This window comes from Narcine bancroftii, chromosome 13 (assembly GCF_036971445.1).
Source record: "Narcine bancroftii isolate sNarBan1 chromosome 13, sNarBan1.hap1, whole genome shotgun sequence".
Lineage (NCBI taxonomy): Eukaryota > Metazoa > Chordata > Chondrichthyes > Torpediniformes > Narcinidae > Narcine > Narcine bancroftii.
Genome location: NC_091481.1, coordinates 76,900,430 through 76,913,454, shown reverse-complemented (window position 1 = coordinate 76,913,454; position 13,025 = coordinate 76,900,430). Strand labels below are relative to the sequence as shown.

General features: G+C 47.8%; 1 protein-coding gene across 2 annotated transcripts in view; it reads right to left on the bottom strand.

Moving 5' to 3' along the window:
- coq8b (coenzyme Q8B) overlaps nucleotides 1–10,073 on the bottom strand; it is a 39,929-nt gene extending 29,856 nt beyond the window's left edge. For both annotated transcript variants that reach the window (XM_069910039.1, XM_069910040.1), the window contains exons 1-5: nucleotides 10,012–10,073; nucleotides 8,248–8,426; nucleotides 2,597–2,974; nucleotides 1,590–1,656; nucleotides 1,395–1,472 (exon numbers count right to left, since the gene is read on the bottom strand). In XM_069910039.1, coding sequence (XP_069766140.1) covers nucleotides 1,395–1,472; nucleotides 1,590–1,656; nucleotides 2,597–2,974; nucleotides 8,248–8,424 — 700 coding nt within the window. In that variant the 5' untranslated portion in view covers nucleotides 8,425–8,426; nucleotides 10,012–10,073. The remainder of the gene's footprint in view (nucleotides 1–1,394; nucleotides 1,473–1,589; nucleotides 1,657–2,596; nucleotides 2,975–8,247; nucleotides 8,427–10,011) is intronic.
- Nucleotides 10,074–13,025: the final 2,952 nt, after the last annotated feature.

Below are 13,025 nucleotides of genomic sequence, written 5' to 3'. Positions count from 1 at the left end.
TTTGCTCACCACTTGCAACCGATGCAATTCCTTCAAAACCTCATGTCCTCTTCACAACTTAATTACCCAAATCTGTGTCGCCAGCAAATTTAGCAACAACCCCTCAAGTGCCCTCAATCAAAGTCATTACGGAAAATGCAAACAGCACCAAATCCTCTGGCACTGCATTTACTAGGATGCTGCTGCCGGGTCTTCAGGAGTTGAGTTACAGGGAAAGATTAAGCAGGTTAGGACTTTATTCCTTGGAGCATAGAAGAATAAGGGGAGATTTGACAGAGGTTGACAAGATTATGAGAGGTACAGACAGAGTAAGTGTGAGTAGGCTCTTTCCACTTAGATGAGGAGAGAGAAATAGGAGAGGACATGGCTTTAAGGTGAAAGTGGAAAGGCCTAGTGGGAACTTCTTCACAGAGAGTGGTAGGAGTTTGGAATGAGCTGCCATATGACGTGGTAAACACAGGCTCACTCTTAAGTTTTAAGAATAAATTGGATAGATACGTGGATGGGAGAGGTCTGGAGGGATATGGACTAGGTGCAGGTCATTGGACCAAACAGAATGATGTTTTGGCACAGACAAGAAGAGCTGAATGGCCTGTTTTCTATGTACCACCCATTATGCCTTTCCAATCAGAAGACAACCTGTTTTAAATTTGTTAGGCACCCAGTCATCTTTGCACATCAATTTTATGCCCTCTCCACTACAAGCTTTGAGAACATAGGTGAGGGCAGAACAGTAACCTTTGATTTAATCAATACCTTTGGAGATCTAAATATAGTGCCTTCAATTTATCCATGTCTCATGTTACCTCTCAAGTGAACTCCAATACATCTGTAAAATATGGCTCCCATATAACTATATAACCATTTACGGAGCGGAAACAGGCCACGTTGGCCTTTCGAGTCCGCACCGGTTCACTGATTTTATGCGCCCTCTTCAGGCATTGGTCCCGAGTGACAAGGCGAGTTTCTAGAGCCCAGCACCTGATGATTTTATTGTTTAAAACGGTTATCTATATAAGCGTAAAACACGAAACTCTGCAGACGCAGAATGAAGTAAAAACACAATGCTGGAGAAACTCAACAAGTCAAAGAGCGTACTTTAACAGGAAAATCTACAGAAGCAGAGATTGAAGTAAACACACAATGCTGGAGAACCTGAACTTCCTAAGTGACGTACTCCTCCTGAAAATACCTCCTGGTTTCTGTTTCTCTCGCTCCATAAAATATAGAACAGCATTTGCTGATTTCCAATACTTTCTCCAGTCCAGAACTGGTATAAAATTAAAAGCAGTACATCTGCTACCTCACTAGCCATTTCTACGAATCCAGGATGAAGTCCCAGAGGACCTGGAGACTTGCTTGTCAGCAGCTACAACAATTTACTCCGAGCTCACCGTTCGACTTCTGTCTCCCATTCAATGAATTTCTGGCCACTTCTGCCAAGGCACCGATGCCCAAGCTCACTGCCAAACCTGTCGAAAGAAGCACAGGGACGTAACTCGATGCTTGTTCTCTGCAGAATACAAGGGACTGGGTTCAGTGCTCCAGGACTGAAATACTCCAGCAGTCTTACTACACGTGTGGCTTACCTCCAAAGTTGGCCAGACGACCGATTCGTGAAGACGGAACTTTCCTTTCACAAGCTCGCTCACTCAACTAAATAAAGATCAGTGAAAGAATAATAATAGGTCAAGAGTCTGAACACACTGGTCACTGGTTATCTCTGAGACTTTCTTTTGCTTTGAAGGTGCTGAGGCAGTCAAGGCTTTCTTTGCATTTTATAAAAAAAAATCAAATTTAGCCACTCTTCCAGGCCGCGCCACTCATTAACCAACAAACCCTATACGTTTTTCGAATGGAGGGAGGAAACACACGCAGACATGGGGAGAACATACAAACTCCTTACAGACAGCGCCAGATTCCTAGGGTTAGGGACTTTGACGCATTTTGAATCCAATGGAGCTCTCGTGTACTCAAGGTAAGAATTAAACTTTTATTTCATGCTTGAAAAATCTTCCCTTGTTCTTTGTTGTTGTTTTAGGCTGGGACCTCGGGCTCCCAGGCAGGTTTGGTGATGGCAGTGGGGAGGTTTTGGGGATTGGCGATGGTGGCAGAAGCAGGGACCTCAGGCTCCCGGGCAGGATCGGCGATGGTGGTGGGAAGGCATTGGGGATTGGAGGGGGGGGACCCTTGGGCTCTTGGGCTGGTCCAGCCACAGCTGATACAAGTCTTTTGCTGATGCTACTGGGCTACTTAAAGCCATTTCTCAGTTATCTGAAAAATGCAGGTAACCAGTCCCAAGCGTTTCAGATAATCGGAAATGTACTATAGATGCCGGATAAGTGAATTTTCCGGTTGTCTGAAATTGCCTGTTATAAGATTGGTGAACTAAGGACGAGGCGCGCCAATTTTAAACTTTAATTTTTTTTTACCTACAGGAATTTATTTTCTGCAATTTTTTTCCTGCTAGTTGCTTGAGGCTGCCGGTTGCTTGATAACAGGGATTTTACTGTATTTACTCAATGACCTTAGGAACCGGGACCTTCCCTTGCTACCACCCAGTTCTAACATGGGGACCATTACACAGAAGCCTTACTGTTTGCCTTGGTCCTCTGCGCTGACCCCACTTCTCTCTGCTTTGTTTGGTGTCCCTGGCTTTGGCAATGTCTTCCGCTGTAAGGCCCCTCACTGAAGTCTCCTCGTGGAATGACCGGGTCTGCCCCCCACCAGGCCCTGTCAAGTCTCTGCTGTTGCCCTTGAATCCTCTGCCTAGGGGAGGGGCGACATTCGGTCTCTGTGCAGCCCCAGTGCCGGATGAGCTCTCATCCCGAAGAGTGTCTGACAGCCCTTGCTGCCTTCCTGCTGCGTCTCCGGCAGAATATTCTGGAGCCATTTCCGACGCAAAGATCCACTGCGAAGCGCTGTCTTCTCCTTCGTCTGGACTAGGCTCCTCTTTAAATTCTCGAACTCCTTGCTGCAAATTAAGAGAAACAGGACATGTGACAAAAGGCGAGCACAGCTTAGTTACCTGACCCTGCGTGACTGGACGACGCGACGTTGACAGGTTCGTCTACTGCCTAAGAGAACGCTTAGGCAGACATAGGCTGTGCCAACCCAGTAAATCCTCCCCAGGTCAGGGTAACCTGCAGAGTGCAGCTGCATTATGGGGGACTTCATTCCTAGCAAACGGTCCACACTGAGATTTTCTGTATGCAAAGCATTCGCTAACGCGAGCAGAATGAAGTACACAATTTTTAAAAATTTAGACGCCCAGCATGAAACAGGCCCCTGTCAGCCCATGAGCCCATGCCGCCCAGTTACACCCAATTGACCTCCAACCTACGGGACATTTTAAAGAATGTGAGGAAACCAGAACACCGGAGAAAACCCACACAGACACAGGGAGAACATGCAAACTCCTTACAGAAGATAGCGATGAATTCAAATCCCCGTCACTGCAACGGTGTTACACTGACCACTTTTGTTAAAGTATTGTTTAATTATCTTTTCTCACACAAGTTTTACGAGGGCAAATTTTATTCTGTATCACAAAATTTTGAGTGGTGATTTGTGGCAAATTTTGGTTACACAAGGGCTCCCTGTAGTTCCTACATAGTTTATACGCAAGGCGCATGCATCATAGCAAGGCCTTGTCCTTGACTTCACTGTGAGCTTCTCTGCCTTCAGGCTGGGTTTTAATCTTACGCTGATGCCGATCTCCAAGCAGATGGTTCCTACACCACTGAGGCAACTTTTAAACAATCGTGGCCCTAGGCATTTTTTTTTTTAAAGTGTGTGCTTTGTACTTTGTCAACTTAGTGTCTTTGACAACCTCAGAGTGGCAGCTCCCTACAGGAGAGCCTGCTACCTCACCTTGACTCCGGTTCAATCCTGACCTCCGGTGTTGTCTGCCTTCTGACTGTGTGCGTGTCCTCCGGGGGCTCCTATTTCCTCTTTACATGCCAAAGATGTGCAGACAATGGGTTAAATGGCCACTGTAAAGCCATGTGTAGTTGAGCAGAAGAATCCTGGGGGCTGGGGGGGGGGGGGGGGGGGTGGTGGGGAAAAGAGTTGATGAGAATGTGAGGAGAATAAAATAGAATTAGTGTCAGATTACTGCAAGTAAATTAAGTGGCCTCTCGATATGTGTGGAATAGAGGGAGATGGATCATATGCAGAGATTTAGTTCAATCTGGCATCATATCCAGCAAGATATTGTGGGCCAAAGGGTCTGCTCCTGTGCTGTACTGTTCTATGTTCTGTGAATGCTGTTGGTCAGGGCAGTCAGAAGAGCAAAGGGCCTGTTCCTATGTTCAGATTTATTGTCAGAGAACATGCATGACATCACAAAAACTGCGGATACAGCACAATCACCATTTATTGGTATTGCAAAAAAATAAACTGTACACAGCATAAACGTGTAAACAAATAAAAGACCTGTAAACAGATAACAGATGTAAACAAACTGACGGTGCAATACAAGGAGAGCAAAGAAAATCAATCAAGTGCACAAGTAAGAATCCTTCAGTGAGTCCCTGACTGAGTTTGTCATTGAGGAGTCTGATGGTGGAGGGGGAGCAGCTGTTCCTGAACCTGGTGGTTCGAGTCTTACAGCACCTCTATCTCTTTCCTGATGGCAGCAGCGAGAACAGAGTGTGTGCTCGGCGGTGAGGGTCTCTGATGGTCGCTCCTGCCCTCCAACGGCAGCATTCCCTGTAGGTGTACTCAATAGTGGGGAGGGTTTTGCCTGTGGTGTCCCGGGCTGCGTCCATTACCTTTGGGAAGGCTTGCTCAGGGGTATTGGTGTTCCCATGCCAGACCACGATGCAGCCAGTCAGCACACTTTCCACCGCACCTCTAGAAATCTACCAGGGTTTCTGATGTCATACCAAACCTCCACAATCATCTGAGGAAGTAAAGGTGCTGTCGGACTTTCTTCAAGATGCAATTGGTGTGTAGGGTCCAGGAAAGATCCTCCGAGATAGTGACTCCCAAGAACCTAAATTTGCTCACCCTCCCCACCTCTGATCCCCCAATGATCACTGGATTGTACACCCCTGGCTTTCCCGTCCTGAAGTCAACAATCAGCTCCTTTTAGTTTTGGTGGACATTGCATGCAAGGCTGTTGTTGGTGCACCATTCAACCAAGTTTTCAATCTTCATCCTGTATGTTGACTCATCTCTTTCCTTTATACAACTCATTACCATAGTCTGAAAATTTGGGACGCCATGTTAGAAACTAACAGCAGTATTCAGCCACTCATCCCCTGGATATTGATCACAGTTCATTCCACTTTTTGTCATTTACAAATTATCAGCACAGCAGCAGGCCCTTTTGCCCTACAAACCCATGCTGTCCAATTAAACCTACAGAGCATCACAGTAGACAGAGTGGTTACCATGTTGTCTACAGATTTTTGAGATTTACCCCTAGGACCGTCATCTATATCACTGATCTAGATGATAATGTGGTAAATTGGATCAGCAAGTTTCCAGAAGACACGGAGATTGTAGGTGTAGAGGACAGCGAGGAAGGTTTTCAAAGCCTGCAGCTGGAAAACTGGGCTACAAAATGGCAGATGGAGTTTAATGCAAACAAGTGTGAGGTGTTGCATTTTGGAAGGGTCATACACAGTAAATAGTCGGGCACTGAGGAGTGCAAATAGAACAGAGGGATCTGGGAATACAGAGACACGATTCCCTGAATGTGGCGCCACATGGTCGTAAAGAGAGCTTTTGGCACATCGACCTTCGTAAATCAAAGTATTGAGTATAGGATTTTGGAAAAGTTGTACAAGACATTGGCAAGGCCAAATTTAGTTGGTTACCCAACTACAGGAAAGATGTTAAACAAGATTAAAAGAGTCCAGAGGAGATTTACTGGAATGTTGCTGGGGCTTGAGGCACTGAGTTCCAGGGAAAGGTTAAACAGGTTATTCCCTGAAGCAAATAATTTGATAGAGGGATACAAAATTATGAGAGGGATGGACAGAGTAAACGCAGGTCGGCTTTTTCCACTGAGGGTAGGTTAAATATGAAAGGGAAGAAGTTTAAGAACATTAGAGGTAATTTCCTTACATACATCGTGGTGGTGGTGAGGAACAGCCAGCTGAAGTGGTGAATAAATTTAGACCCAGCACTATAACAGCCTATACCACCCAATTTATACCCCAGTACATTTTTGAAGGGTGGGAGGAAACCAGAGCCCCCGGAGAAAACCCACACCGACACAGGGAGAATGTACAAACTCCTTACAGACAGCGCAGGATTCGCTGGTGCTGTAAAGGCATTACGCTAACCGCTAGGCTAACCGTGCTGTTTTTAACATTAAGAAAATCTTGGACAGGTACATGGTTGGAGGGCTATAGACTAGGTGAACAATAGTTCTGCACAGACTAGAAGGGTCAAAGTGCCTCTTTTTTTGCACTGGAATGTTCTAAGGTCAATCGCTGGAGAACAGGTTTTAGCAGAACAATCTTTCTCACTTTCTTCTGACTCTACAAATTAATTAATTATGCACTTTACAACCACCCGATGCTCAATTTCCACTATAATGCAGGAAACTCAGTAGATGATCACACAAAGCTTCACACCTGCAATGCAATAATGACTAAAATGGCTCACATCAGTGCAAGAAGTTAAATATTGATTTCAAGATCCAAGGAAAGCCCCCTACTTCACTTTGAATCAGTGCCATGTCAGGGAGATCTAGCTTGGAAAAGGCCCTTCGGCCCACCAAGACAGTGCTGGCAACTAGCCATTCATTCACTCTAATACTACATGAATTCGAGTTTTATTTATTTTCCCCATATACTCTTCAGATTTCCCTGTGTTTGACCAACCCGAGAGAACTGGAACACCCAGAGGAAGCCAGGTGGTCAAATGGAGATAGTACAAACTCCACTCACACAGCACCTGAGGCAGAAGGGTGTTGAGAAGCAACAGCACCAATGGAGCCTCCCCGTGGGATCAATGTGTGTCACCTCACAATCATTCATGGTCAGAGGGAATTCAATCAAAACAAGAGCAGTTCTGACAGTAAAAACAATGCTGGAGAAACTCAGCAGGGCAAACAGTGTACTTATATAGCAAAGGTGAAGATACAGAATCAACATTTTGGGCTTGAGATACAAGCAAAGTCAGCAAACACCCAAACAAAACGATGGGTGGTGGGGAAGGGGCAGAGTCCCCACTGGCAGGAGGTAATAGGTGGATAAGGGAAGGTGGGCACATGGGGGGGGGGGGGGTGGCTCTGTGAGTGGAGAGGGAAGGGGATGGAGAGCTGGAGGAAAGAAGACAGAGGGATGGGGAAGGGAGGGAAAACATGGAGTGGGCCAGCAGAGGCCAGAGATGTCGATGTTAATGCCATCCAGTTGGGGAGCACCCAGACAGAAAATTATGTGTTCTCCTCCAATTTCCAGAGGGCCTTGGTTTGGCAGTGCACAGGCAGAGATGTCAGCGCAGGAGTGGGGCGCAGAATTGAAATGATTGACCACTGGGAGATCCCTGTCATTGATGCCGACAGAGCAAAGGTGCTCAACAGAGCAATCTCCCAATCTGCGCCCAGTCTCTACAAAGTAGAGAAGGCTACGGCAGGAGCGCCGGATGCAGTAGATGGCTCCTGCAGATTCACAAGTGAAGTATTGCTTCATTTGGAAGGACTGCTTGGGGTCCCAAATGGTGGTGAAGGAGGAGGTGTGGACGTAAGTGTGGCCCTTCCTGCGGCCACAGGGGAAGATGCCAAGGGGGCGATTCGTGGGAAGGGATAAGTGGACGGAGGAGTCACAGAGGGAGCAGTCCCTACAGAATGCAGAGAGGGGAGGGGAAGAGAGTAGTGAATCTGTGGGACTTGCTGCCCATTGAAGCAGTGGAGACGAGGTTGGATAGATTTTTGACGTAGTAGTGGAATTAAGGGATATGGGGAAAAGGCAGGGAGGTGGAGATGAGCCTATCGTTAGATCAGCCATGATTTGATTGAACGGCGGAGCAGATTCGACAGGCTCTTGCGTCGATTTCTTATGTTCAAAGATGTTTGTAGTGGTGAATCATGATGGAGGTGCAGCAGTTCTGACGTGCCCCCTCAATCCTGCACCGGGTGGGCCATTGTAGATTGTCAAACTTGATAATTAAACAACCATCCAAATCTCGGAAAAAAAGGCACAGAAGCTGCATTACACACTCAATCCAAGAAATTCCAGCTCTACAGTGGCCTTGGCCAAGCACGAGAAGGATCATTCAGGTTGTTACCTTCTGTTCCACGAGGAGAGAGCTGATGCATTGTTCAGTGGATACCTGCACCTTCTTCAGCCCGGAGCCCAGGATAGAGTTGCAGGCAACCAGCCGCAACTGATCCCCCTGGGTCTCGACAAAAGCCTTCCCCACCAGGGCAGCACCCCGCAGCACACCGATTACCTCACTCCACATCTCTGTAGGCAAACAGCAAGCGCTTATTAGAAAGGAGTCAGAGAATGTGCCCAGTGAATGCGAGCAAGGTGGGGGGGGGGTCCACAGTGAATGCGAGCAAGGTGGGAGGGTCCCCAGTGAATGCGAGCAAGGTGGGAGGGGTCCCAGTGAATGCGAGCAAGGTGGGGGGGTCCCCAGTGAATGCGAGCAAGGTGGGAGGGGTCCCAGTGAATGCGAGCAAGGTGGGGGGGTCCCCAGTGAATGCGAGCAAGGTGGAGGGGTCCCCAGTGAATGCGAGCAAGGTGGAGGGGTCCCCAGTGAATGCGAGCAAGGTGGGGGGTCCCCAGTGAATGCGAGCAAGGTGGGGGGGGTCCCAGTGAATGCGAGCAAGGTGGGGGGGTCCCCAGTGAATGCGAGCAAGGTGGGGGGGTCCCCAGTGAATGCGAGCAAGGTGGGGGGGTCCCCAGTGAATGCGAGCAAGGAGGGAGGGGTCCCAGTGAATGCGAGCAAGGTGGGGGGGTCCCCAGTGAATGCGAGCAAGGTGGGAGGGGTCCCCAGTGAATGCGAGCAAGGTGGGAGGGGTCCCCAGTGAATGCGAGCAAGGTGGGGGGGTCCCCAGTGAATGCGAGCAAGGTGGGAGGGGTCCCAGTGAATGCGAGCAAGGTGGGGGGGTCCCCAGTGAATGCGAGCAAGGTGGGAGGGTCCCCAGTGAATGCGAGCAAGGTGGGGGGGTCCCCAGTGAATGCGAGCAAGGTGGGGGGGTCCCCAGTGAATGCGAGCAAGGTGGGGGTGTCCCCAGTGAATGCGAGCAAGGTGGGGGGGTCCCCAGTGAATGCGAGCAAGGTGGGGGGGTCCCCAGTGAATGCGAGCAAGGTGGGGGGGGTCCCCAGTGAATGCGAGCAAGGTGGGGGGGTCCCCAGTGAATGCGAGCAAGGTGGGGGGGTCCCCAGTGAATGCGAGCAAGGTGGGGGGGTCCCCAGTGAATGCGAGCAAGGTGGGGGGGTCCCCAGTGAATGCGAGCAAGGTGGGGGGGTCCCCAGTGAATGCGAGCAAGGTGGGAGGGGGTCCCAGTGAATGCGAGCAAGGTGGGGGGGTCCCCAGTGAATGCGAGCAAGGTGGGGGGGTCCCCAGTGAATGCGAGCAAGGTGGGGGGGTCCCCAGTGAATGCGAGCAAGGTGGGGGGGTCCCCAGTGAATGCGAGCAAGGTGGGGGGGTCCCCAGTGAATGCGAGCAAGGTGGGGGGGTCCCCAGTGAATGCGAGCAAGGTGGGAGGGGGTCCCAGTGAATGCGAGCAAGGTGGGGGGGTCCCCAGTGAATGCGAGCAAGGTGGGAGGGGTCCCCAGTGAATGCGAGCAAGGTGGGAGGGGGTCCCAGTGAATGCGAGCAAGGTGGGGGGGTCCCCAGTGAATGCGAGCAAGGTGGGGGGGTCCCCAGTGAATGCGAGCAAGGTGGGAGGGGGTCCCAGTGAATGCGAGCAAGGTGGGGGTGTCCCCAGTGAATGCGAGCAAGGTGGGGGGGTCCCCAGTGAATGCGAGCAAGGTGGGGGTGTCCCCAGTGAATGCGAGCAAGGTGGGGGGGTCCCAGTGAATGCGACCTCCCCGCCCTTACCTGCACTGCCAGCCCAGCTGCACCAGGCCTCATCCGTTCCGCCGCTGACTGACGTCCCTCTCCTCCAATCGGCAAACAGAACCTGCAGCTCCTCCTCTTCCCACACGGGCCAATCCGGACGGCCGTCGCCGCCCATTAATCCTGACGGACACTGCCTTTACCAATCGTACAAATGCCCGCCTGATTGTTTGATTGACGTGAGATAGGACCAATAGAAAGTTGCAAAAGTGACCAGCCTGAGGTTTGAGGGTTGGAACTGATGTTGAATGAAGTTGAGTTTGTTTTTCATAAACTTTTTCCCAAGGATATTTGTGTGGACATCAGTGCCGGATTTAGGCATAAATTAAACAAACTACAGCTTAGGGCCTCACAATCGGCAGAACCCTCAAACTTATATTAATGTATGTTAAAACTATTTTAAAAATTACATTTAAGTATTGTTTCCAGGCTATACTATAATAATCTATGATTGAGATCAAGCCAACCACATGATAAATTATATAATCAGTAAATGCATTCATTTGAAAATAATATGTATTGTAATTTTTCTTTCTTTTCAAAATCTCTTTATTACATTCAACATAGTTAATATACCATTAAATTTTGTTACTCTATCATTCGTTATAATTAAGAAAAAAATGTAAAAGGTACTACAGAATTGTAGACGTTAATTCCCCCGAAAGGGTTCAACAAACATAACACTGTAAAACATGTTGGAAATTTTTTTCAATAGAAAAAAGAGAGGGGCCTCGAAACTTTATAGAGCTTGGGACCATCATCTAATACGTTTGAGATTGTCTGATCTCGGAAGCTAACCAGGATTGGAGGGGAGGCAGCCTAGGAACACCAGGTGCTGTGTGTTTCTGCGAGGGGCGCTGGTCAAAGTGGTGACTCTCTGTCTGCCTTCCTGTAGACAAAAGTTAAAGAATTTCATGTATGTTACATTGTAAATGTAGTATTGCTTGACAATAATGGCACCTTTTATCCTTACCAAGTCTGAATCTGGCCCTGGTGGACATTCTGTGACGCAGGAGGCACAGCAACCAAATTCTGCACGTTGATGGGCAGAGAGATCTGGGGTCCAGATTCACAGCCCCTTGGTAAAGAAGGTGCATTGTAAGACCATAAGATGTTGGAGCAGAAATAGGCCATTCAGCCCAATGAGCATGCCCCACCATTCAATCATAAACTGTTCCATTTTCCCACTCAGCCTCACTGCCCGGGCTTCTCCCTTTGATCCCCAGGCTAACCGAGAACTTATCAATCTCTGCCTTAAATACACCCAATGACCTAGCCTCCTCCATCACCCTGTGGCAACAAATTCCACTGATTTACCACCCTCTGATTGAAGAAACTTCTCCGCACCTCTGCTCTAAGCAGATGCCCTCTCGTGCTAGACTCTCCCACCATGGAAAGCAACCTCTATTTTGTTCAACATTTGAAATGTTTCAATGAGATCCCCTCTCATTCTCCTAGATTCCAACGATTGCAGGCCAAGAGCTGTCAATCACTCCTCATATGATCACCCTTTCATTCCTGGAACCATCTATGTGAAGCTCCTCTGAACCCTCTCCAACATCAGCACATCCTTTCTTAAATGAGGAGAACAAAAAGGCTCCCAATGCACCAAGTCTTATGAGGCAAGGTTTCCTCTTTGGAGTGTAGAAGGATGAGAGGAGGCTTAATAGAGGTTATGAGAGGCACAGGAGGACAGGCAACACCTATTTTCCAGGGCAAGAATAGTAACCGTGTACAAAGTGAAGGGAGGGGAGACATCAGGGATACGTTATTTACACAGAGACTTGTGGGTTCCTGGAATGCCTTGTATTACTAGCACAAAGGACCCCAAAACCCAGTAGCAATAGACATTCACCAAGACAAGTAGTTACTTAAACAAAAGTTGTTTTTAATTATCTTTAAACATGAAAACAGAATCAAACTTTAACTTATCTCTATTAACTTAACTATCCCAACTTAACCCCCTTCTAATTCTAAGCGCACATGTATGTAATGTGTGTATAAATTTAAGTTCTTTGGTTCACAGTTCAATCTCACTTCTCATTCTTCTAAGTTCGCTGTGTACAGAATTTAACATGTATAATGTTCACCAGGCTTTGGTGCTCAAAAGGTAAATGTTTACCGTTCAGGAAGGTTCTTTGTAGGTTTGCAGAGAGAGATTTTTTGTTCCAGGATTTCCACAACTGAGGTACCACCATTAGTCACCTCAATGCCTCGCTGATGAAACTTGCCCCATCAGGGTTTTCCAGATGATAACCTCTTTCTTTCAGGCTATCACCAAGTTCCTTTCTGTTCTTCTTATTCCAAGAGAAACATCAGACAGATAGCACTTCCAGCCATCCGCCACTCTGGAGCTTCTGTTTCAGTTCCAACAGGCTTCTCCTGCTTGTTTCAGCGGTGACTCTCTCTCTCCATCTCCCATTCCCACTCCCAGCCACATGTCCTTCTCTCTCTCCCTCTCACTTGCAAAACCCCCTCCTTCTCCAGAAAACATTAAGAGTTAGTCTTTCTGCTCCTATCTTTTGTTTTCAGGTAAACAAGAACCCAGGAGTGACCTTTGAGTGAGCACATTGCAGAAAGGTCAGAAGTCTTGTAAAAATGTTCAACACAGACGACGTGTTTCCAGTCCTTTTCAATTAGCACCTACCTGTGAAATGTGCATAGCATTCTCCATAGTTTCTGTAAAGTCACTGAATATGAATTCTTCAGTATTTCAAATAAGATCTTTTTAAAAATGTGTATGTAACCTACTCTAATTTTACCAATTTATCTCCCAAATACATCTACAAATATTGCATCACACTTGCCAGAGATGGTGGTGGAGGCTGAAGCATGAGGAGCATTTAAGAGACTCTTAAACAGGTGTGATAGTACAGATTCTATCACCAATGTGTATATGTACAGATTGTAGTGTAGGATGACTGTGATTGGCTGAGAGTGTAGCCACGCCTACTGGCAGGTCTTAAAGAGTTGTTTTTAGCCAGACCAGGTCATTC